Source organism: Thalassophryne amazonica, chromosome 3 (assembly GCF_902500255.1).
Source record: "Thalassophryne amazonica chromosome 3, fThaAma1.1, whole genome shotgun sequence".
In the NCBI taxonomy this organism is placed as follows: domain Eukaryota; kingdom Metazoa; phylum Chordata; class Actinopteri; order Batrachoidiformes; family Batrachoididae; genus Thalassophryne; species Thalassophryne amazonica.
Genome location: NC_047105.1, coordinates 6,496,130 through 6,518,010, shown reverse-complemented (window position 1 = coordinate 6,518,010; position 21,881 = coordinate 6,496,130). Strand labels below are relative to the sequence as shown.

Genomic DNA, 21,881 nt, shown 5'->3' with positions numbered 1-21,881 from the left:
ACCATTATTTAATGCTTCAATCTTAAATATGATCAATCTATCTTTGTTAGTTGGTTATGTACCACAGGCCTTTAAGGTGGCAGTAATTAAACCATTACTTAAAAAGCCATCACTTGACCCAGCTATCTTAGCTAATTATAGGCCAATCTCCAACCTTCCTTTTCTCTCAAAGATTCTTGAGAGGGTAGTTGTAAAACAGCTAACTGATCACCTGCAGAGGAATGGTCTATTTGAAGAGTTTCAGTCAGGTTTTAGAATTCATCATAGTACAGAAACAGCATTAGTGAAGGTTACAAATGATCTTCTTATGGCTTCGGACAGTGGACTTATCTCTGTGCTTGTTCTGTTGGACCTCAGTGCTGCTTTTGATACTGTTGACCATAAAATTTTATTACAGAGATTAGAGCATGTCATAGGTATTAAAGGCATTGCGCTGCGGTGGTTTGAATCATATTTGTCTAATAGATTACAGTTTGTTCATGTAAATGGGGAATCTTCTTCACAGACTAAAGTTAATTATGGAGTTCCACAAGGTTCTGTGCTAGGACCAATTTTATTCACTTTATACATGCTTCCCTTGGGCAGTATTATTAGACGGTATTGCTTAAATTTTCATTGTTACGCAGATGATACCCAGCTTTATCTATCCATGAAGCCAGAGGATACGCACCAATTAGCTAAACTGCAGGATTGTCTTACAGACATAAAGACATGGATGACCTCTAATTTCCTGCTTTTAAACTCAGATAAAACTGAAGTTATTGTACTTGGCCCCACAAATCTTAGAAGCATGGTGTCTAACCAGATCGTTACTCTGGATGGCATTTCCCTGATCTCTAGTAATACTGTGAGAAATCTTGGAGTTATTTTTGATCAGGATATGTCATTCAAAGCGCATATTAAACAAATATGTAGGACTGCCTTTTTGCATTTACGCAATATCTCTAAAATCAGAAAGGTCTTGTCTCAGAGTGATGCTGAAAAACTAATTCATGCATTTGTTTCCTCTAGGCTGGACTATTGTAATTCATTATTATCAGGTTGTCCTAAAAGTTCCCTAAAAAGCCTTCAGTTGGTTCAGAATGCTGCAGCTAGAGTACTGACGGGGACTAGCAGGAGAGAGCATATCTCACCCGTGTTGGCCTCCCTTCATTGGCTTCCTGTTAATGCTAGAATAGAATTTAAAATTCTTCTTCTTACTTATAAGGTTTTGAATAATCAGGTCCCATCTTATCTTAGGGACCTCATAGTACCATATTACCCCATTAGAGCGCTTCGCTCTCAGACTGCGGGCTTACTTGTAGTTCCTAGGGTTTGTAAGAGTAGAATGGGAGGCAGAGCCTTCAGCTTTCAGGCTCCTCTCCTGTGGAACCAGCTCCCAATTCAGATCAGGGAGACAGATACCCTCTCTACTTTTAAGATTAGGCTTAAAACTTTCCTTTTCGCTAAAGCTTATAGTTAGGGCTGGATCGGGTGACCCTGGACCATCCCTTGGTTATGTTGCTTTAGATGTAGACTGTGTTTCATAATTATTGTATGGCCTTGCCTTGCAATGTGGAGCGCCTTGGGGCAACTGTTTGTTGTGATTTGGCGCTATACAAGAAAAAAGTTGATTGATTGATTGATTTCTCGGCGAGGAGGTGGAGTTGCAGTCCGGCTTTTATGGTGGTGATGATGATGAACGAGTGACAGCTGGCGCCCTCTCGTGCTTGGAGCCCGCACTCCAAGCAGGGCGCCCTCTGGTGGTGGTGGGCCAGCAGTACCTCCTCTTCAGCGGCCCACACAACAGGACAGGAGGGTCTCTCTGGATGGAGCTGCACCTTAAACAGAGACAAAAAACAGAATCAGGCATCAGAAAGACAAGAAATACGGTATAATTTGTCAGCATTAAACAACAAGAAAAACAGGAAATACTAAGATGATCGCCGGCCACTAGCCCTAAGCTTCACTAAAAGACACAGAATTTAGGTAAAGTTGAGGCCATGGCACGCTCCGTTTACTAATAAAATGAATTAAAAGAGTAAAAAGCGTACAAATATACTATGCCAGTATGCTAGCCATACGAAAGGGAAAATAAGTGTACGTCATAAGTCTGGGCTTGAAAGTCTCCACAGAATCTGACTGTTTTATTGATGCAGGGAGATCAATCCATACAACAGGGGCACGATAAGAGAAAGCTCTGTGACCCGCAGACTTCTTATTCACCCTAGGGACACAAAGTAGTCCTACACCCTGAGAACGCAAAGCCCGGGCCGGTACGTAAGGTTTAATTAGGTCAGCTACGTAGGGAGGTGCCAGTCTGTGAACAATTTTATAGACTAGTAGCAGAACCTTAAAATCTGATCTCACTGAGACAGGAAGCCAGTGAAGAGACGCCAAAATGGGTGTAATGTGGTCAAACTTTCTGCTTTGTGTCAAAAGTCTGGTTGCAGCATTTTGAACCAATTGGAGAGTCCTAATGCTGGACTGCGGTAAACCAGAAAACAGAACATTACAGTAGTCCAATCTAGAAGACATAAATGCATGGATCAGGGTCACAGCATCAGCCATAGAAAAGGATGGGATGAATCTTTGTTATATTCCGCAGGTGGAAGAAAGCACACACGAGCCTAGGCTAAGCATTAACTGGTCAAATTGATGCCGATGTCTCATTGGACCAAGAACCATCATTTCAGTCTTATCAGAGTTTAAAAGTAGGACGTTTTTAGACATCCAACTCACTGATGTAAGGTAAAAACGTTTGTTCGTCCTCACCTTGAATATTGTGTGCAGGCATGGTCACCTTATTTGCAGAAAGACAAAAACATTTTAGACAAAGTACAGAGAAGGGCCACTAAGCTGGTTCCAGAATTTAAAAATTTGTCTTATGAGGATAGGCTCTTGCAACTTGGTCTCACAAGTCTTGAAGGCAGACGAACTCGAGGTGATTTGATTGAAATATACAAAATTTTGCATGGCTTTGAGAATGTTGACCCCACTGTATTTTTTGAATTGAGAAGGTATACTGGCCTTAGAGGTCATGAATTGTGCTTGGAAGTTAATAGATCTAGATTAAATGTGAGGAAAGAATTCTTTAGTAACCGAGCAGTAAAGCTCTGGAATAGTTTGCCACCTGAAGTGGTCTTATCCTCAAGTACAGATATTTTTAAAGCAAATTATGATCTGTATTATAGTATAATGAATGCCACCAGATTTTGATTTTGATTGTTAATAGTTGTTTTTATTGAATGTTATGATTTGTTATGATGTGTCATTATATGCAATCATGTATACAAATATTTTACACAATAAAATGAATTATGAATTATAATCTTCTAAGAATTTTATGTGGATGAGACTACCAGCAGTTATCGGCACGTATAACCGAGTATCATCAGCATAGCAGTGAAAGGTAATCCCAAAGCACCTCAATATGTGCCCAAGGGGTGATATATAAAGTTAGAATTAGAATAAGAATTAAACTAAATAAATTCAATAGGCACTTGTTTTTACTTTGAATACTTTGTTTTTTTATGCTTCAACATCAAAATTTCGACTTTGAGTTTAATTTCTTTAATTTGTCTCTTGTTTAACGCCACATATCTGAAGCTGTCCACGGGTGGGACTTGTGTCCCTTTATCACTGGATCGGTTTTTTTTTTTTTTTTTTCTTGTCAGGTTCACTCATGTAAAGTGATGACGTCATGTCGCTGCGTATTACGTAGGCTCCCGCTGGACGTTGCTAGTGCTAAATGCTAACAGCGGCTGCCGTACTTCCAGCTGCCTGTTTTCAGTCGTCGCTCAGCGGACAGAAATCCCGGTAAAGTGTTAGGAAGTCGTTACAGTTCCTTGAGTTTGGCGTCGGGCCGTCGGCATGTCTGTGCGGGGCCCGGAGGAGCTGGGGGAGCAGGTCGAAGAGCCCGAGGACCTGGATGACCAGGACGCTAGCAGCATCTCTCCGGCCGAGGAGATAACGCTGCCCGCCGGGCCCGGAGGCGACGACGAGCCCGCGGACACGCTGCTGCTGCTGCCCTGGGACCGCTTCTCTACCTGGCTGCACTGCATCTGTGTGGTGGGCTTCGACCTGGAGCTGGGACAGGCGGTGGAGGTGAGACGTCCGGGCTCGGAGTTATGCTACCAAAGTCTGCTGAAATGACGGCGACAGCAGCTTTATTTTACAGTGTTGGAACACAAAACTCGAGTTTAAAAAAAGATTGGACAGCGGCCCCAGTTTGTCCTCTTCTGGTAACGTTACAGATGTCTTTTCAGGCTCCCATAAGGTACCGCGCGTTCGGCGTAGTTCCGGTCTCATTGATGGTTGTGTGGTAATAATCACCAAAACCGCAATGATGATACAGTTGACGGAACAGCACTATGCCCCCTACCTCCCTAGCTGCGTGTATTGATAACCAATCTCAAGATAACGTAATAAAATGTTATCATACAAAGCAGAACCCCCCCCCCCTCATGTTCAAAGCACAAACTTATCTCTTTTCAAATCACCACACAAGCTATCCATCCCATCAATGCTCTTTCAAGAGTTTGGGGCTTCTAATACTGACCTAAAAGCTTTATATAGTGCCTAAATAGCTTGATTATTTTAATGGTGAGACCTGATCATCTCATCAGTACTTGTTTTGGGTGTAGTTTGGGTGTAGTATAAGCAAAAACAAGCCATTCCGCAGATTGTCATCCATTCTGCCAGTTACCAGTTGTTATGGTTCTGTTCCGCCTATAGTTCCGGCGATTAGTAGTTCCCAACGCGACTTCCCATTTCAACCCGAATAGTAAATCCGGGCATGTTTTGAAGGATCATTTTATCCATCTTTTGTCAGTCTTGAACAAAGTTGGTATATGAGGTCTGCGAGAAAAGAAACCGACAGTTTTATTTTTTTTAAAAACTATATGGATTTGAATCACGTGTGAATACATCAGCCAAGCTTGAACCCTCGTGCGCATGCATGAGTTTTTTCACTCCTGTCGGTGACGTCATTCGCCTGTGAGCACGCCTTGTGGAAGGAGTGGTCCAGCCCCCTCATCGGATTTTCATTGTCTGAGAAGTTGCTGAGAGACTGGCACTGTGCTTGATCAAAATTTTTTCAAAAACTGTGAGGCACATCCGAGTGGGCACCATTCGAGAAATTCAGGTGGTTTTCGGTGAAAATTTTAACGGCTGATGAGAGATTTTGGATTGTTTCTATCGCTGTAAGGACTTCCCACGGAGCGGGACGTCGCGCTGCGCTCCGAGGCGACGTCGTCATCCTGTTTCAAGCTGAAAACCTCCAAATTTAAGCCTCTGTTGACCCAGAACGTCATGAGAGAACAGAGAACTTTCAGAAGAGGTCGGAATCAGCAGTTTATCCGGACATTCCACTGTTAAAGGAGATTTTTTTAATGAAAGACGTGCAGACAGATTGGCCTGTCGGCTCACAGCCGACTCCTTCCACAAGGCGTGCTCACAGGCGAATGACGTCACCGACAGGCGTGAAAAAACTCTCGCATGCCCACGAGGGTTCAAGCTTGGTTGATGTAATCACACGTGATTCAAATCCATGTGTTTTTTTAAAAAAATAATAAGGTCGGATACTTTTCTAACAGACCTCGTATGTAGTAGTTACGACCATCATCAGCACCAGATTACAAATCGGGATCCAATTGTTGAGCGCCTTAAAAATGCCATCCAAATTCTTGAAATCATTGTTAGTATGTGGTAACTTCAGGGTATTCGTAGTCTTATAGGGCTATTCCACAGCGCACCGTTCCTTCCTGTTTCATCCCGAACAGCAAATCGGGGCACATTTTGAAGCATCATAGTAAATTCCTGATCCATCTTTTGTCAGTCTTGAACAAACTTGGTATATGTAGTGGTTACAGCCATCATCAGCACCAGTTTTGAAATTGGGGTGAAATTTTCGAGGTGTTCAAAAATTTTTATCTTGATTCACTAAATCGCCACTAGTGTGTGGTAACTTCCAGGTGTTTCTAGTGTTAATAGCTTCAATCATTGTTCAGACAGCTTTAAATGGTGTATTTTTAGTGACTACAGCTTTATATGTTTGTTTGTGCTCCATCGGGGTAAAAATTTGAGGCAGAAGCAGAGTTTATTGCAGTTCTAGCCAAGGACGCAGCCGGGCTTAGCTTTACTTTTGTTTTTTAAATTTGTTTATTTGTAAAGGGACCATGTACAATAAAAGCATAAATGTTTCCATTTGATACATTGCATCAGAGTTAGCTTAAAGATAGTTTACATCTGCAGTCCTTTGGCAAGTCACAATTAAAACATGAGTAATAAAACATCACAAAAACATTAGCTCAGGGCTGCAGAGCTGCAGATCACCCACACAGACACATACACTTGAACACATTCACACCAGCTTTTGAATGGGTTGCCAGATATGCACTTTATAAGCCAGCCTCATAGGGAAGGAAGCTGGAGTAAGCCGTTTCATCCTGTTTTTTGCACTTTTTCTAGATCATGAGGGATCCTAATAGAATGGTGCCCTGTAAAATATGGGTGTTAACGGCTTCAGTCATGTTCAAACATCTTTAACCGGGGTGTTTGTAGTGACTATGGCTTGAAACTTGTTTGATCATGCCCCATTGGGGTAAAAAATTTGAAGAAGCATTTGTTGCGGTTTTTGGTCAAAGTTGAAGAGTTCAAGGTCCTTTCTTTTGTTTTCATACAAGTTGCCAGGTCTGCAATGTATAAACCTGTCTGTTAGGAGGCAAGCTGGTTTAAGCTGTTTCATCCTGTTTTTGCACTTTTTTTTTGAGCGTGGGTGATCAGCGCCCTGTGTTAATCAGCATTGACCTTAAAGCTGTACAGCCATTCAAATTTCACAAACCTGGCCATTTGTTTTCTACTGCATTCCAAGCATTATAATGTTGATTTATTTTTGTAACGTTGTAAAATTACAGCTCATTTTAATGAAGAGAACTATATTTATTTGGGAGGAATTCTGTAGCAAATAGTCTAATCCTTGTAACCTAGACTAGAAAGTTTGTCATGTACAGAGAAATTCTTATGCACGCAGTTTGCCCCACAATCCAGATCAGTGCAAAATGAGAACTTGAAGAAAATTAAAAATCTGCATTCACATGATTTGGCCTCAAAAATCTGCAGGTTCAGAAATTTGGCTTGAGTCAGAGAAGTCTCTGAGACAAAATTTTTCAGTTTATTGTTAGGTATTCAATTTATTTTTTGCATTGTACACAAAATAGCACAGAGCCCTAAATATTTTTAAGTATTAGTTTGCTCTAAGTGTTCATGTGATTCCAAGTTCTTATAACTATGACGTGTGTCCATTACATGTAAGAATTGTTGTAACTCACTTCAGAGCATCCACGCAAAATATTACACATATGCTTCTGACTGTAATCTAACCACGCAGTTGTAAAGATGATCAAATCATCTTTAGCCTTGGTCCCACCAAAGTTGGTATCCATTTACAGCTGGGTGGACTGGGACAACACAGATGAAAGTTCTTGTCCAAGTGTACAGACAGGTAGTCTGACTAGGAGCCAACCCCAGCATTTGGTAGCCCAACTCCAGTCCTACTAATTCACATTCATTTTTCAAAAGCTTTACTACCACCAAGCATGTAATATACAAATAATTAATGTTTATGAGTTGAGTGGTTTGTTACAGCTTTCATCTCATGAAATATTTGTTCATTGAAAGAATATAAATCATTCATTTTGTTTTATATAATGTTTTATTAATATTTTATTAATTTATAAACAATAGAAAAGGGGCTTACATTTTGGCATGATGCTGTGCACTGACTTCGGACTTCCTTTTTTTTTAAAAAAAAAAGGCTTTTTGTTGTTCCTCAGTCCAGCCAAAAATCACGTCAGCGTTTCAGCTTTTCATGCATCCAGATCGTTTACAGCGGAGTGGATTTTGTGTGTGTGTGTGTGTGTGTGTGTGTGTGTGTGTGTGTGTGTGTGTGTGTGTGTGTGTGTGTGTGTGTGTGTGTGTGTGTGTGTGTTACAAGAACTAGTACTGTTAGTTAGCTCAATTAAATTGTCTCACTTCTGTCGTCGTCCTGCGCTTGTGTGCGGGTGTACTACCAAAAAAAGGACTGTGTATTTCCTCAGTGCAGCAAAAAAAAAAAAAAAAAAAAAATCAGAGTAATTAGTCCAGCTTTTCATTCTAACTTCCTGCTAACAGCCTCCAGAGGGCTTACAGTGCAGTGGATTTGTTTTGTGTGTGTGTGCGCGCGCGCGCGCATGTGCCTGTGTATGCGTACATGCGTGCGTGTAGAGTGCAATGGTACCAAATGTATGGAACTGAATTTGCACTCTAAATGGAACCAAATTGCATTCTAAATGCAATGTAACACAATTGGTACAAATAATCCATGTCATGTGACATACAAAGCACCAATCAAATGACAAGAACCCACTCAGCTGTTATATAATAATTAGTATTTCACGGTGAGGTGGTGGTGGGGCGTCTGTTAAGCCCCTTTCACACCGGGGCTGCTCCCAGTGCTTCCTGTGGTGTTATGACGACCCAGGAATTTCTGTGTCAGGTGCACGCAGCAGGGGGCAGAGAGGAGGTGAGAACCCAGCCTGCAGGTTCTCTGCACAGAGAAGTCAGAGTGCACAGTTTGGCTGCAGACAGACTGTGCACTCTGACTTCACTTCTACTTGTTGTTGTGCTGAGCTGCAGGGCTGCACTCTGAGTTCTGTTATAGTTTATCTTTCCTCCCTTGACTGTGAGATGTGCGCGCACGAACCGTCCTTAAGCAAATGTGGAGACGTCTGGAGTTCTACTTGATGTTGACATGTCCTGGACTTATGTCCTTTTTTAATTGTGATGAGAGAGTCTGAGGAGAGAAAGGAACTAACTGCCTGCAGACAATTTTTTTTATTTTCTTTCCTTCTTTGACCGCGAGATGCACGCACACGAACTGTCAAGCAAATGTGGAGATGTCTGGAGTTCTACTTGATGTTGACATGTCCTGTCTCAGGACTTATGCCCTTTTTTGTCCTTTTTTTTAACTGTGATGTGAGAGTTTGAGCAGAGAACAAGGAACTAATGGCTGCAGCCAGACTTTTTTTTTTCTTTTTTCTTTTAATTGTTCACATGAGCACGCATGAACGAATGTCCATGAGTGGACTAGAGATGTCCGGACTTCTTACTGGATATTTCTGGCAATCAGTCTGCATTTTTTTTCTGTGGTCTTTTTTTTTTTTCAGCGTGTAGTTTTTACTGCATTAAGTACACGGTATAAAAACAATCCTGCGTGATTTATACTGCGGGAACAATGGAACACAGCAGGGATCATAAATTGGCTTCGAGTCACACCAGGTAACGCCTCTTTGCCCCGAGTTACGCCTCTTTGCCCCGACTTGCTGGACCACTTCCTTTCTGCGTTGAGCACAAGACGCCAAAAAAATTAAACTGGTTTAATTTTTCGGCGCCCGACTTGCTTCCTCCTTTGCGCCCCTTACGCTGTTGTTGCACCGAGCTGCATCGTCTCGGCTCTGAGTTGCTTCCACGCGGTATCGTCATAATGACCCATGGCGCAACTGGGAGCAACCGGGAGCACCCCCGGTGTGAAAGGGGCTTTAGCTCGCTTGCTGATCTCTAGTTGTTTCTGGTGAGTTGGACTCAGTTTTCAGATGTGAATTGTGAGTTGTGTCTGTTCCTCTGTTTTCCAGGTTATTTATCCTCATCACTCCAAGCTGTCTGAGAAAGAGGTGAGTCATAGTGCCAGGGTGGGATTTTAAGATCAAGAAGACACATTTTACAAATTAAGACCAACGACAGATGCACAAGACATTGGTCAAAGACAGAGACAGGATGTGTCTGTCACATTTATTTAACAAATACATAGACTTGGTCAGGAATTGAAATGGTGGTTTTGCTCATCAGCTGTCTAATCTGGGATTCTATAAAAAACATTTATGTAGAGCCAAAACCATTTATCCCTTGACTTTAAAGTTCATGAACTGCAAAATTATTATTATTTTTTACAGTTATGGTCCACATTCATGTTGACTAACTAAATAAAAACAGAGGAGAAAAACACTCGAAGCTGATTTAAGGAGGTGCTGTGTGTATTTTCCAGCAGAGACACCATGTGGACCGCTCACAGACTTTTGAATCCTTGCCTCAGGACTGGTACTTTTATGGTTAAACACTTCATGTCAGGAACAAGATGATCAGCTTTAATAGTTGTGTTTTTTGTGGCCTGTTTTATCTGAGGACAAACACAGATTTAAGGGACATGTCACCAAAATCAGAGGTCGCCTCCGATGTGAGCGACAACAACTCCAGTAAATGCTTATAATATGTATAAGCACGTTTGGACGGCTTCTTGGAGCTGAAGTTTGTTGGATAGGTCTGGTTTTTTGTAAACTGCATTTAAATTTTCTATTTAAAAAATTAGAAAATGATGAATAAAAATGCTCCCACTGTCGGAAAAACTGAGTTTTTATTGTTAGAACGCAGCAGCACAGACAAGTCTGAAAATATTTTTCATTGACGCGTGGAGCTGGAAAACTGTCCAAAGTACAAGGTTTAGTGACACTCGTCTCACATCATTTCGGTTACTGGGAGCAACAGAGTGGAAGAAAGTTCCAGAATATTATTTGCACTGGGGTTGTTCTAGCTGGTTCATTTATTTCAGTAAAAGCTTAAAATGAGCGTTAAAATGTCCAGGTCACTACTGTCTGGCAAGTTACTTCTAATGTTGCCTTGGTAACCACGGTAAAGTGTTGCATTGGAGGTGATGGTCTGTTCCAGAGGTCTGTTTGTGACCAAGGGGACCTTGGTTTGATTCCTCATCCGACAGGAAAATCACTAAAGTTTATTCAGCAAGGTGGTGTGTGTGTGTGTGTGTGTGTATACAGTGCTGTTTACTCTACCCTGGTGTGACAGACCTTTTCTTTTTCTCGGAGCGCTGAAGTGGAACTGTCATGACTGAGAACACATTTTTTGTTTTTTTTGGGGGGTTTTTTGAATGGATATTTGTTTTTTGATCAGATGACCGTACAGTTTCCTTCCTGGATTTATGTCTAGTGTTTTTAAATAGGTCAATGTGATGCTGCCATCCAGTGGACAACCTAAGAAATGTACCGTTCTGTCTCCACACAATGTACAGACTTCGAAGAAAGATAAAAAAAAATTCACTGAAAATGCAAAGACTTTAAATGTTGTCATTTCTTTTTAGAAAACAAGCATCTGCTACCTTTCTTTTCCCGACTCAAACTCAGGTGAGTTCATGTCTCTCTGTCAAATTGAAATCCACCATATTGTTCTCTTTCTTTCTTTATGATGTCATTTATGGTCGGGTAGTGGCTCTGAGCTGTGGTTTGGTTGTGGACTGAACTCTCATGAGTCAAAACCCAGACAGTTTAAGATAATGTTGCTGTTATCTTAGAACTTGACAGCAGTATTTTGTAGTTCATGTTGACGATTACTCAGTCTGTTATCAGCAACATAGGGTCAACAGTGTCGGCAAAATTCCTGTAGAGTTCCTTTAACTGCAGAGAGTCTGAAAGATAACCTTGATCCAGAAGGACCTGCAGCTGCACTTTCCAAAAAGATGGAGACAAAGTTTGCACAAAAACAAAAAAGTTTATCAGTTTGAACATTAAATATCTTGTCTCTGTGGTGTATTCAGTTGCATATAGGTTGAAGAGGATTTGTAAATCATTGTACTCTGTTTTTATTTACTTTTCACACAACGTCCCAACTTCATTGGAATTGGGGTTGTACTTCCTGCTTTTTGTTTAACACTTTTTCCTTCCTATTGGTCCAAAATTTGGAGCCAAAGCAGATGATGTAGAGGAAGAACCAACATTGATGCAACACCATTACATAAAACACACACAGACATTTTTGAAACTGAAACTTTGTAAAAGCCATCTGGAACCACTGTGAGAAAATGTCAGCTGCAACATTTTGGACACGTGGAGTGTTTCTCTATGCATGATCCAGAAAACAGGTGTCTCAGTGTTGAGGACCCCAATAATGAGGAGGCCAAGGATATGCCCACTTTTCACCAGGATGCAGCAGAGAGATGGTTATTTGAACTTTTTACAGGGTGGGTGCGGATTGGTTGTCTGTCGGGATGGTTGGCATCCAGGATCTGGGGTGGTTCCGTGGTGTTCTCACTGGATGTGGCAGTGCCACCGCATGCTCCCAGATGATGTGTGCGTTTGTCCACGCACAGACCCTGCACTGACTGCAGCCTTTAAATATTAAATGAATATAATTTTGTAGAGATGCACAGTCCCCTCTGTGCCAAACTGCTCTGAGTTTGGTCTGCTTGAGGTTTCTTCCTCAAAAACACCAGAGGGAGTTTTTCCAGACCACTTACCGCTGTTGCCTATGTGCTTGCTCAAGGGGGTTGGTAAGGGTAGACCTTACCCTTGTGAAGCACATTGAGGTGACTTGTGCTGTGTAAATAAATTGAATTGACATTCCTGAACCACCCAGCAGGTGCCAATGTTCACCACATGGCAGCACAATATGTGATGTCTTTTTCATATGGATTCTGGAGTAATACTTGAACCAGGGGTGTTTCCAAGGTTGCAAAAAGTTTTGAAACGGTGTCCGTTATAAAGCATGACCAAGCTTGGTGGAATGATTGAAGGTCAAGGGAGATGGAGTCTGTCTACTTCTCACTGCATTCTTTGTGTACCTCAGGGATTTGTTCTGGGTCTTTCACTGTTCTGCCCATTGCTTGCATGGACTTGGTGTTGGGTCCAGAGTAGTGCTGGGTTCTCATTTTAAATCCCACAGATTGATTCATACATACAAATATCTATCAATAGATAGATAATATGCACTTCACGCCAGTGTTGGAACAGCATCGCTGAAGCAATGACGCTTCAGTTGGTCCGTTTCGTTGTTTCAGAGGGTGTGAAAAGGATCATTTCTCTACATTGATTGTGGACCTGCTGGTTCTGATTTAGAAGTAGGTCCACAATTTTTTTTTCATCAACCTCTGTCAAAGCTATTTAAAGATGTCAAGAAAAAAAGAATCGTCCGCTGTTTAATTGACACAGTCGTGTTTGTTTTGTTTTGTTTTTTTTTGTTTGTTTGTTTGTTTTTTCGCTCCTCATAAAGTGCATTTTGTGTGGGACAGTGCGTGAAGGTTCTCTCTTGTGGACTGATTTTTGTCCACTTGCACTTGCACTGGCTGTGGGAAAAGACTGACTGAACAGCTGTGCAGTCAGTTATAACTCTCTGAAACACTTTTGCTTGCATTTTGAGGGCCACATTTTGTGAAGCAAAAGCCATAGTTTTTTTTTGTTTAATCTTTGTTGCAGCCTTACTTTAATCCCAAAAGAAATGAGGCATCAGCCTGTAGAAATGTATCTCTGTCAGGGCCAATGAACCAGGTACCTCTGGCGCCCTCTTTTGGCTGCCCTTCAGCTTGTTTGTAAAATAAAATACTATATCATTCTGGGAGGGTAATTGGTCCATGCCATCAGTCTTATAGCCATCATTATTAACTACCAATACTTCATTAATTTGCTGTCAGATGTCAATATAATACTAGTATTAATGTTGCATAACAAGACAATTAGGTAACAGCTCAAAAACAATAACCCAAATCAATATCGGATTGAATCAAATTGAAATAATCAATTCTGAATCTCAGGAATTGGAATCAAATTGATTCTTGAAATTTGAATCGATACCCAGCTCTAGTCCAGAGTCCACAAGCATGAACCTATTATGTGCGAGGAAATGTTCATTAGCATTGACTTTGCAGATGATAGTGGGATCTTTTTTGAATTAGTGGACAGAATGCTTGTTAAGCTGAGTGAGGAATTGGAGTTTTTGGGTTTGAGACAAAGATCCAGGCCTTCAATGACTTCCTGAATTCAGCCATGAAGTGTATCTCTTCATGGTTAAAGTGTTCAATGTTTTCAGAGACTCACATCTTGGTAGCATCTCTGGGTCCTTGGCCTTTGAGGTCAGTAGAAGCTTGGTAAGAGCTTATGGAGTCATGAGGTCATTAGAGGTGTTTGGGGATGCCGATACCTGTTCAGGAGAACAAAGGTCCACGTCTTTGAGGTCCAGGTACTATCAGACCCTGTGTATGGTTGAGAGTTCTGGTGTTTAATCGGTGAACAAATCACCATCCACACACTGAGTGTGCGATGACTCTGAAATTTAAGGGTGCCACAACACAAGTCTGACTTCCACAAATTGTTTTGACAGAGCTGCAATAGTTTTCTAAGTTCTCACTTAAATCGAGTAACATTACCATTGTAACAGCATAATCATCTCCCTGTTTTCCTAGGTTGCCATGGCGACACCCAGTTCTGTTTCCGCTTTCGTCAAGGTTCCAACAGGAAGTTGTCGCTTGGCCGCTTCCTAGAAACCACCGACCGGGATGCCCCTCCATGTCTGAAGGTCAGGTCCTACACGGCGTACAGATCCACGACGACACAAACAGCAGAACTCAAAGTTAAAGTACCGCCATGAATCTTATGTTTCAGAGGGAACAGGGGCATTACTATGGTTACGTGTATTTTCGTCAGGTTCGAGACAAGTCTTTGAAGAGAGGATACTTCCAGAAGGTCAGTATCCAGCTCTTCAGCGCAACTTCACTGACCCTGAAGGACATTAGCCATGTACCGAAATAGTTATCAAATGGTGATGGTGCTGAAGACACGTGACGTCCGTCTGTCCATAAGTTTGGAAACAGAAGATTCATCATATTTATACCGTTGTCCCAACAGTAAAGTGTGGTAACTGGATGATAAGACTTTGAACCTAACAGTCATCTTTAACAAGTACAGTGCCTCTTGGTTTATATTAAAAATAATAATTCATGTTAAAATTTAAGTTGTGGAAGGTGATTAACACATTAGTATTATTTTAAAATATAAATATTTACTCCTTTTAGTCATTATACAATTAATTGTTTCAATATGGACATTCAGTCCGTTTGAAAACCTTTGAAAGGGTTGTACAACCCCTGGCAAAAATTATGGAATCACCGGCCTCGGAGGATGTTAATTCAGTTGTTTAATTTTGTAGAAAAAAAGCAGATCACAGACATGACACAAAACTAAAGTAATTTCAAATGGCAACTTTCTGGCTTTAAGAAACACTGTAAGAAATCAGGAAAAAAAATTGTGGCAGTCAGTAACTGTTACTTTTTTAGAGCAAGCAGAGGGAAAAAAATATGGAATCACTCAATTCTGAGGAAAAAATTATGGAATCATGAAAAACAAAAGAACGCTCCAACACATCACTAGTATTTCATCATCCCCAAACATCCTTTCAATTGATGGGATAAGAAAAGTGTCCAAAATATCAACGTAAACTTGTGCATTTATTGATGATGTAATGACAGCCATCTCCCCAGTGTCTTTACCTGACATGCAGCCCCATATCATCAATGACTGTGGAAATTTACATGTTCTCTTCAGGCAGTCATCTTTATAAATCTCATTGGAACGGCACAAACACAAGTTCCAGCATCATCACCTTGCCCAATGCAGATTCGAGATTCATCACTGAATATGACTTTCATCCAGTCATCCACAGTCCACGATTGCTTTTCCTTAGCCCATTGTAACCTTGTTGTTTTCTGTTTAGGTGTTAATGATGGCTTTCGTTTAGCTTTTCTGTATGTAAATCCCATTTCCTTTAGGCGGTTTCTTACAGTTTGGTCACAGACGTTGACTTCAGTTTCCTCCCTTTTGTTCCTCATTTGTTTTGTTGTGCATTTTCAATTTTTGAGACATATTGCTTTAAGTTTTCTGTCTTGACACTTTGATGTCTTCCTTGGTCTACCAGTATGTTTGCCTTTAACAACCTTCCCATGTTGTTTGTATTTGGTCCAGAGTTTAGACACAGCTGTGAACAACATCTTTTGCAACATTGCGTGATGATTTACCCTCTTTTAAGAGTTTGATAATCCTCTCCTTTGTTTCAATTGACATCTCTCATGTTGGAGCCATGATTCATGTCAGTCCACTTGGTGCAACAGCTCTCCAAGGTGTGATCACTCCTTTTTAGATGCAGACTAACGAGCAGATCTGATTTGATGCAGGTGTTAGTTTTGGGGAGGAAAATTTACAGGATGATTCCATAATTTATTCCTCAGAATTGAGTGAGTCCATATTTTTTTCCCTCTGCTTAGTCTAAAAAAGTAACCGTTACTGACTGCCACAATTATTTTTCCTGATTTCTTATAGTGTTTCTTAAAGCCAGAAAGTTGCCATTTGAAATGACTTTAGTTTTGTGTCATGTCTGTGATCTGCTTTTTTTCTACAAAATTAAACAACTGAATGAACATCCTCCGAGGCCGGTGATTCCATAATTATTGCCAAGGGGTTGTAGAATATTTTTTTAATTATACACTGATCATTTAAACCTTTCTGTTTAAAGAATTTAAACAAGTTTTTTTTTTTATCAAAGTGTTTTTATTAGTTTTTTCCATTTTTACACACAAAACAAACAAAGAACACAAACTTAAAATAACCCTCCCGCCCCACCCCTTCTAAACCAGATCAACTATAATAATAACTAAACTGTACAGGCATCTAAGGACACACAAACACAATCTTAAGTACTGTATGTTAGTATGCATCACAGACCCTGATAGTATTTAAACTAAAACGTCTGCAGGTAAACTCTCAAAATAAGATAGAAATGGCTGCCATGTATCAAGATAATCCTTGACAGATCCTTTTACAGTATATCTGATCTTCTCCAAATTAATATGATACATAACCTCTCTCATCCATTGATCATATGAAGGTGGATGTAGATCCTTCCATTGGCAGAGAATGAGTCTCCTGGCCAACAGAGAACAAAATGCAATCATAGCCTTCTGTTTTTTACTGAATAGGGCCTCCAGAGGGACAACACCAAACAGAGAGGTCAGTGGAGATGGATGGACAGTCCTACCACAGATTGCAGAAAGTGTGTTGAAAACAGATTGCCAATAACCATGTAGTTTTGGACAGGTCCAGAATGTGTGAACCAGTGAGGCCGGGGACTGTTTACAGCGGTTGCAGGCCGGGTCCAGGTCAGGTTTAAACTTTGACAGTTTGTCCTTAGAGCAATGCAGATGATGGATGACTTTAAACTGAAGAACAGAATGTCTCAGACATATTGAAGATGAATACATGTTCTTGATAATGATTCCCCACATTGAATCTGATATGGTTTCACCCAAGTCCAGCTCCCATTTGTGTTTAAGGGAGTTCAGACTCGTCTCATATTGATAGCTCAGCAGTTTGTAAATCCTGCTGAGTGTCCGTTTTGGAAAAGTTTTGCACTCCAGAATTGAATCCACCAAGTTCTTAGAGGGACACAAAGGGAAACTAACAGTGTTTGACCTCACAAAATGTCTGACTTGGAGATATTTAAAGAAATGTGAAGAGTGGAGACCAAATTTCTGTACCAGCTGATCATAAGAGGCAAAGATATTATCTACATAAAGATCATAAAGTGAATGCACACCTTTAAGAGTCCAGGTATTAAAAGTTGCATCAGTCAAAGAAGGGACAAACATGTGATTATTTGACACTGGGGCAAAAAACAATAGTTCTGTAAAGTGACATGACCTCCTGAACGGATTCCAAATTTTCAGTGTGTGAGTAACAACAGGATTACAGGTATAGGTTGAGAGTGGATTTGTAAATGGTAACTGAGAGCAAAGTAAAGCAGATGCAGAGCTTGATGTGATCGAGGCTTTTTCCAGAGCCACCCAACTAGGGAGATTATCTGTGTCTAACCAAAATAATAAGGCTCTAATATTCACTGCCCAGTAATAAAACATAAAATTGGGCAGTGACATACCACCAAGACTACAGGGCATTTGTAAGATCCTTTTGCCAATTCGAGGGTGCTGTTTATTCCAAATAAATGTGGACAACTGACTATTCAAATTGAAAAAAAAAATGATTTTGTCAAAAATATTGGCAAGTTCTGAAACAAATACAAAAATTTAGGTAATATTGTCATTCTGATTGAATTAATCCTTCCCCCGAGAGAGAGGTAGAGTTTGCCACCTGGTGATATCATGCTTAAGATTTGCCAGAAGAGGTGAATAATTAGCCTGGTAAAGCTCCTTATAGCCTCGTGTTACCCAAATGCCGAGATATTTAAATTTTTTAGTGTTAATTTTAAATGGGACATTGCCCTCAAGTTTTGCATTTAAAGAAGACACAGGCATGAGCTCACTCTTCTGGAGATTAACCTTATAACCAGATACTCACCCAAATTCTTGAAGCAAAGCAAGTAATTCAGGAATACTAGAGAGGGGATCTGAAATGTATAAAAGGGTATCATCCGCATATAAAGAAACCGTATGTTCCATGCCAAACTGGTTTATGCCCTTAATAAGTAAGTTGTTACGTAGCGCTACTGTCAGTGGTTCTATTGCGATTGCAAATAACAGTGGAGAGAGTGGACATCCCTGTCTTGTACCAAGTTGTAATTTTGAAATAGCCAGATATATTATTATTAGTGCGTACCGCTGCCATTGGAGATGAATAGAGTAGTTTTACCCACAACAGAAATTTAGGGCCAAATTTAAAAGACTCTAAGGTCTTGAAGAGAAATCTCCATTCCACACGATCAAATGCTTTGTCAGCATCCAGCGAAAGTACAACTTCATCATTCTTATGACCGTGTGGAGCAGAAGTATATAAAACATCAAACAGTCACCTGATATTAAAAAAAGATTGACGTTTTTTTACAAACCCTGTCTGGTCAGATGTGACGATCGTAGGGACCATGTATTCAAGACGCCTTGCTAAAACCTTTGCCAGGATTTTTGCATCAGTGTTCAAGAGAGATATCGGGCGATATGAGCTACAGTTTAAGGGGTCTCTATCTTTCTTCAGTAGCAATGATATAACAGCTTGCCACATAGAGAGTGGTAATAATGAAGAGGAAAATGATTCTTCAAAAACTGACAATAAAAGAGGGGAAAGCTCATCTGAAAAAGTTTTTAAAAACTTAATCTGAAAAAGTTTTTAAAAACTCAATGGGAAAGCCATCCGGGCCCGGGGATTTTGCATTTTGCATATCTCCGATTGCTACAACAATTTTAGCCACAGTGATATCTCTCTCCAACTCGTTCACCAAATCAGGATTTAAAGAGGGACGCTCCAGGTTGCTAAAAAACTTTTCTAATTCAGATGAATCAACTGGTGATTCTGATGTGTACAGGGCGCGGTAAAATTTACTAAAACACATTTATTTCAGCATTATCGCAACATTCCTTGCCTTGATTGTCATTTACTTTAGGAATAGTTTGATAAGCTGAACGCTGGTGTAGCTGATGTGCAAGCAATCGACCAGCCTTTTCACCATGTTCATAATGACCCTGTCTAGATTTAGATATTAAATACTCAGCCTGCTGTGTTGACAGAGTATTAAATTCTGTCTGGAGTAAAACACGTTTCTTCACTAGATCTTGAGAGGGGGAGCGACTGAGTGTGGCGTCTAATTGTAGTATCTCATCGGTTAGCTGTTGTAACCGTAGCAAGTTTGTCTTTCTTTTATTAGCACAGTAAGAGATTATTTGTCCCCTCAAATAGGCCTTCAACGTCTCCCACACAATACAATGTGGCATCCCTGGCGTTTGATTAGTTTCAAGAAAGAATTTGATAAAAGAATTTAAACAAGTTTGACAGGAAACTTTTAGAAGTTTTATTGTCAAACTAAACAAACTTTACCGGAAATGCCACTGTAGTTGGAAATGAATTAATAAAAAAAAAATGATGCTGAAACAACTAATCTACTGACATCAGTCATGTTGATTGCTTTGGTATTGTAATGAGTTGTCAAGTGATTGTTGACAGAAAAATAGTCAACAATATTGAGTATTTATAGTCAAATATTTACATGTTCCAACTTCTCAGATGTTTGTATCTGAATTTGTGTCAGTTCAGTTTCTTTATCCAGCACCAAATCATAACGTATGTCCTCTTAAGACACGACACACGAGTAAGATGTAGACTATCGAACTGACTCAGGCCATGAGCAAGCACGTTAGTGACTGTGGTAAGGAAAGAAACCTCGAGCAGTGCGGTTCATTTGATATAAACTTGTTTGGACTAAATTTTACTCTCATACATCGAGGATATTATACAGTTGAGCTCAAACGTTTACATACCCTGGCAGATTTTTTTTTTTTTTTTTTTTTTTTTTTGCCATTTTTCAGAGAATATGAATGACAACACAAACTTTTTTTCACTCATGGTTAGTGGTTGGGTGAAGCCATTTATTGTGAAACAACTGTTTCTTCTTTTTAAATCAAAATGACAAGAGAACTAGCCAAATGAACCTGATCAAAGGTTTACATACCCCTGTTTTTAACATCAACAACAGCTTGGAGTCTTTTGTGGTTGTTGTGGACGAGGCGCTCTGATGGTGAAGCTGCCACTGAATATGTGTCAGACTTTATTTACATTAATTACAAAGAAATACAAACAATATGGCATTTTATGGTAAATTTGTTTGGAGTTTACAGTTCCTAAAAACTGAGTGACTGTGCAAGAAGGAGAAGAGTGAGGAAAGCCACCAAGACACCCAGACAATCCAGAAGAAGTTATGGACTTCTGTGGCTGTGATTGGAGAAATTGCGCACAGTGCAGATTTTGCATTTTGTGTCACTACTCTTATCTTCATAGTGGAGTTGAGCAGAGAAGGATTTTCTTTCACCAAAACAGATCAAATCCAGGTTTGCACCTCAGATGTACCTTCTGGCAATTTGTAGCTAAACTTTCAGGTCTTCTTTTTAAGAAAATCCTCCTCTACACCACTTCATCATGAAGATGGATAACTGGTGATACAAAATGCAAAGCTTGCACTGTGCTTGTTTGGCATGCATTTTAAAATCTTTAAAAAAAAAATCTTAAAATTGACCTTGTTAAAGTTGTAATTACATGTTGGCGTCCATGTTTCCATTTTCTCTCATTGAATGTTTTTCCTTAAAATGACCCCAAAAAAAGCATCCCCCCCCCCTTATGTGTTTATGTTGATGTGATGTCATAATACAATAAAAACATGAGCGGACAAAGGAGCCCATACATTTTGTAGAAGTCATTAATGGTTAAAAAAAAGGGGGGGGGGTGTTTAGAGAAATGTTGACTGTGTTTCTTTGCCAGTCTCTGGTCCTGATCAGTAAGCTGCCCTATGTGACCTTCTTCCACTCCCTGCTGAAGATCCTGGCACCAGAATATTTTGAGAGGCAGGAGCCCTGTCTGGAAGCTGGTCAGTCTGTTGTGATGTGTGTGTGTGTGTGTGTGTGTGTGTGTGTGTGTGTGTGTGTGTGTGTGTGTGTGTGTGTGTGTGTGTGTGTGTGTGTGTGTGTGTGTGTGTGTGTGTGTGTGTGTGTGTGTGTGTGTGTGTGTGTGTGTGTGTGTGTGTGTGTGTGTGTGTTTTAAATAAACTGCATTCATTAAGCACAGTTATATGAAAATAACTAATTTATTATCCACATTATGAAGGGTTTGGTGTTTGCTGTGCTCTTGTGAAATAAACTTTTTGTGTATAAATTTTTCTGCCAGCTTGTAATGACATCGACCGATGGCCGACGCCCCATCCTGGACGAATCCTCACGCTGCCCATTATGGGCGTGGTCATAAAGGTAGATGCACAAACGAAATAAAACAGGTGTTTCATCTTTTATCAGATGTAGCAGGAAAAGTACGTAAAAAAAAAAAACTGCAAACAGTTTTTGAAATGATAATTAAAGTTCTCTATTGCTACGACGGCTTTCTGTCCATCTCTGATCTGCTGTGGCGACCCCAAGTGGAGAAAAAGGAAAAAGAGAACCTGAAGTGACATATCAATCAATCATTTTTTTTTATATAGCACCAAATCACAACAAACAGTTGCCTCAAGGCGCTTTATATTGTAAGGCAAGGCCATACAATAATTATGTAAAACCC

General features: G+C 40.3%; 1 protein-coding gene across 2 annotated transcripts in view; it reads left to right on the top strand.

The window, feature by feature from the left end:
* Positions 1 to 3,705: 3,705 nt before the first annotated feature.
* dennd6aa (DENN/MADD domain containing 6Aa) overlaps positions 3,706 to 21,881 on the top strand; it is a 42,047-nt gene continuing 23,871 nt past the window's right edge. For both annotated transcript variants that reach the window (XM_034165273.1, XM_034165271.1), the window contains exons 1-7: positions 3,706 to 4,086; positions 9,651 to 9,689; positions 11,165 to 11,207; positions 14,255 to 14,367; positions 14,454 to 14,534; positions 21,096 to 21,201; positions 21,498 to 21,577. In XM_034165273.1, the coding sequence (XP_034021164.1) occupies positions 3,853 to 4,086; positions 9,651 to 9,689; positions 11,165 to 11,207; positions 14,255 to 14,367; positions 14,454 to 14,534; positions 21,096 to 21,201; positions 21,498 to 21,577 (696 nt within the window). In that variant the 5' untranslated portion in view covers positions 3,706 to 3,852. The remainder of the gene's footprint in view (positions 4,087 to 9,650; positions 9,690 to 11,164; positions 11,208 to 14,254; positions 14,368 to 14,453; positions 14,535 to 21,095; positions 21,202 to 21,497; positions 21,578 to 21,881) is intronic.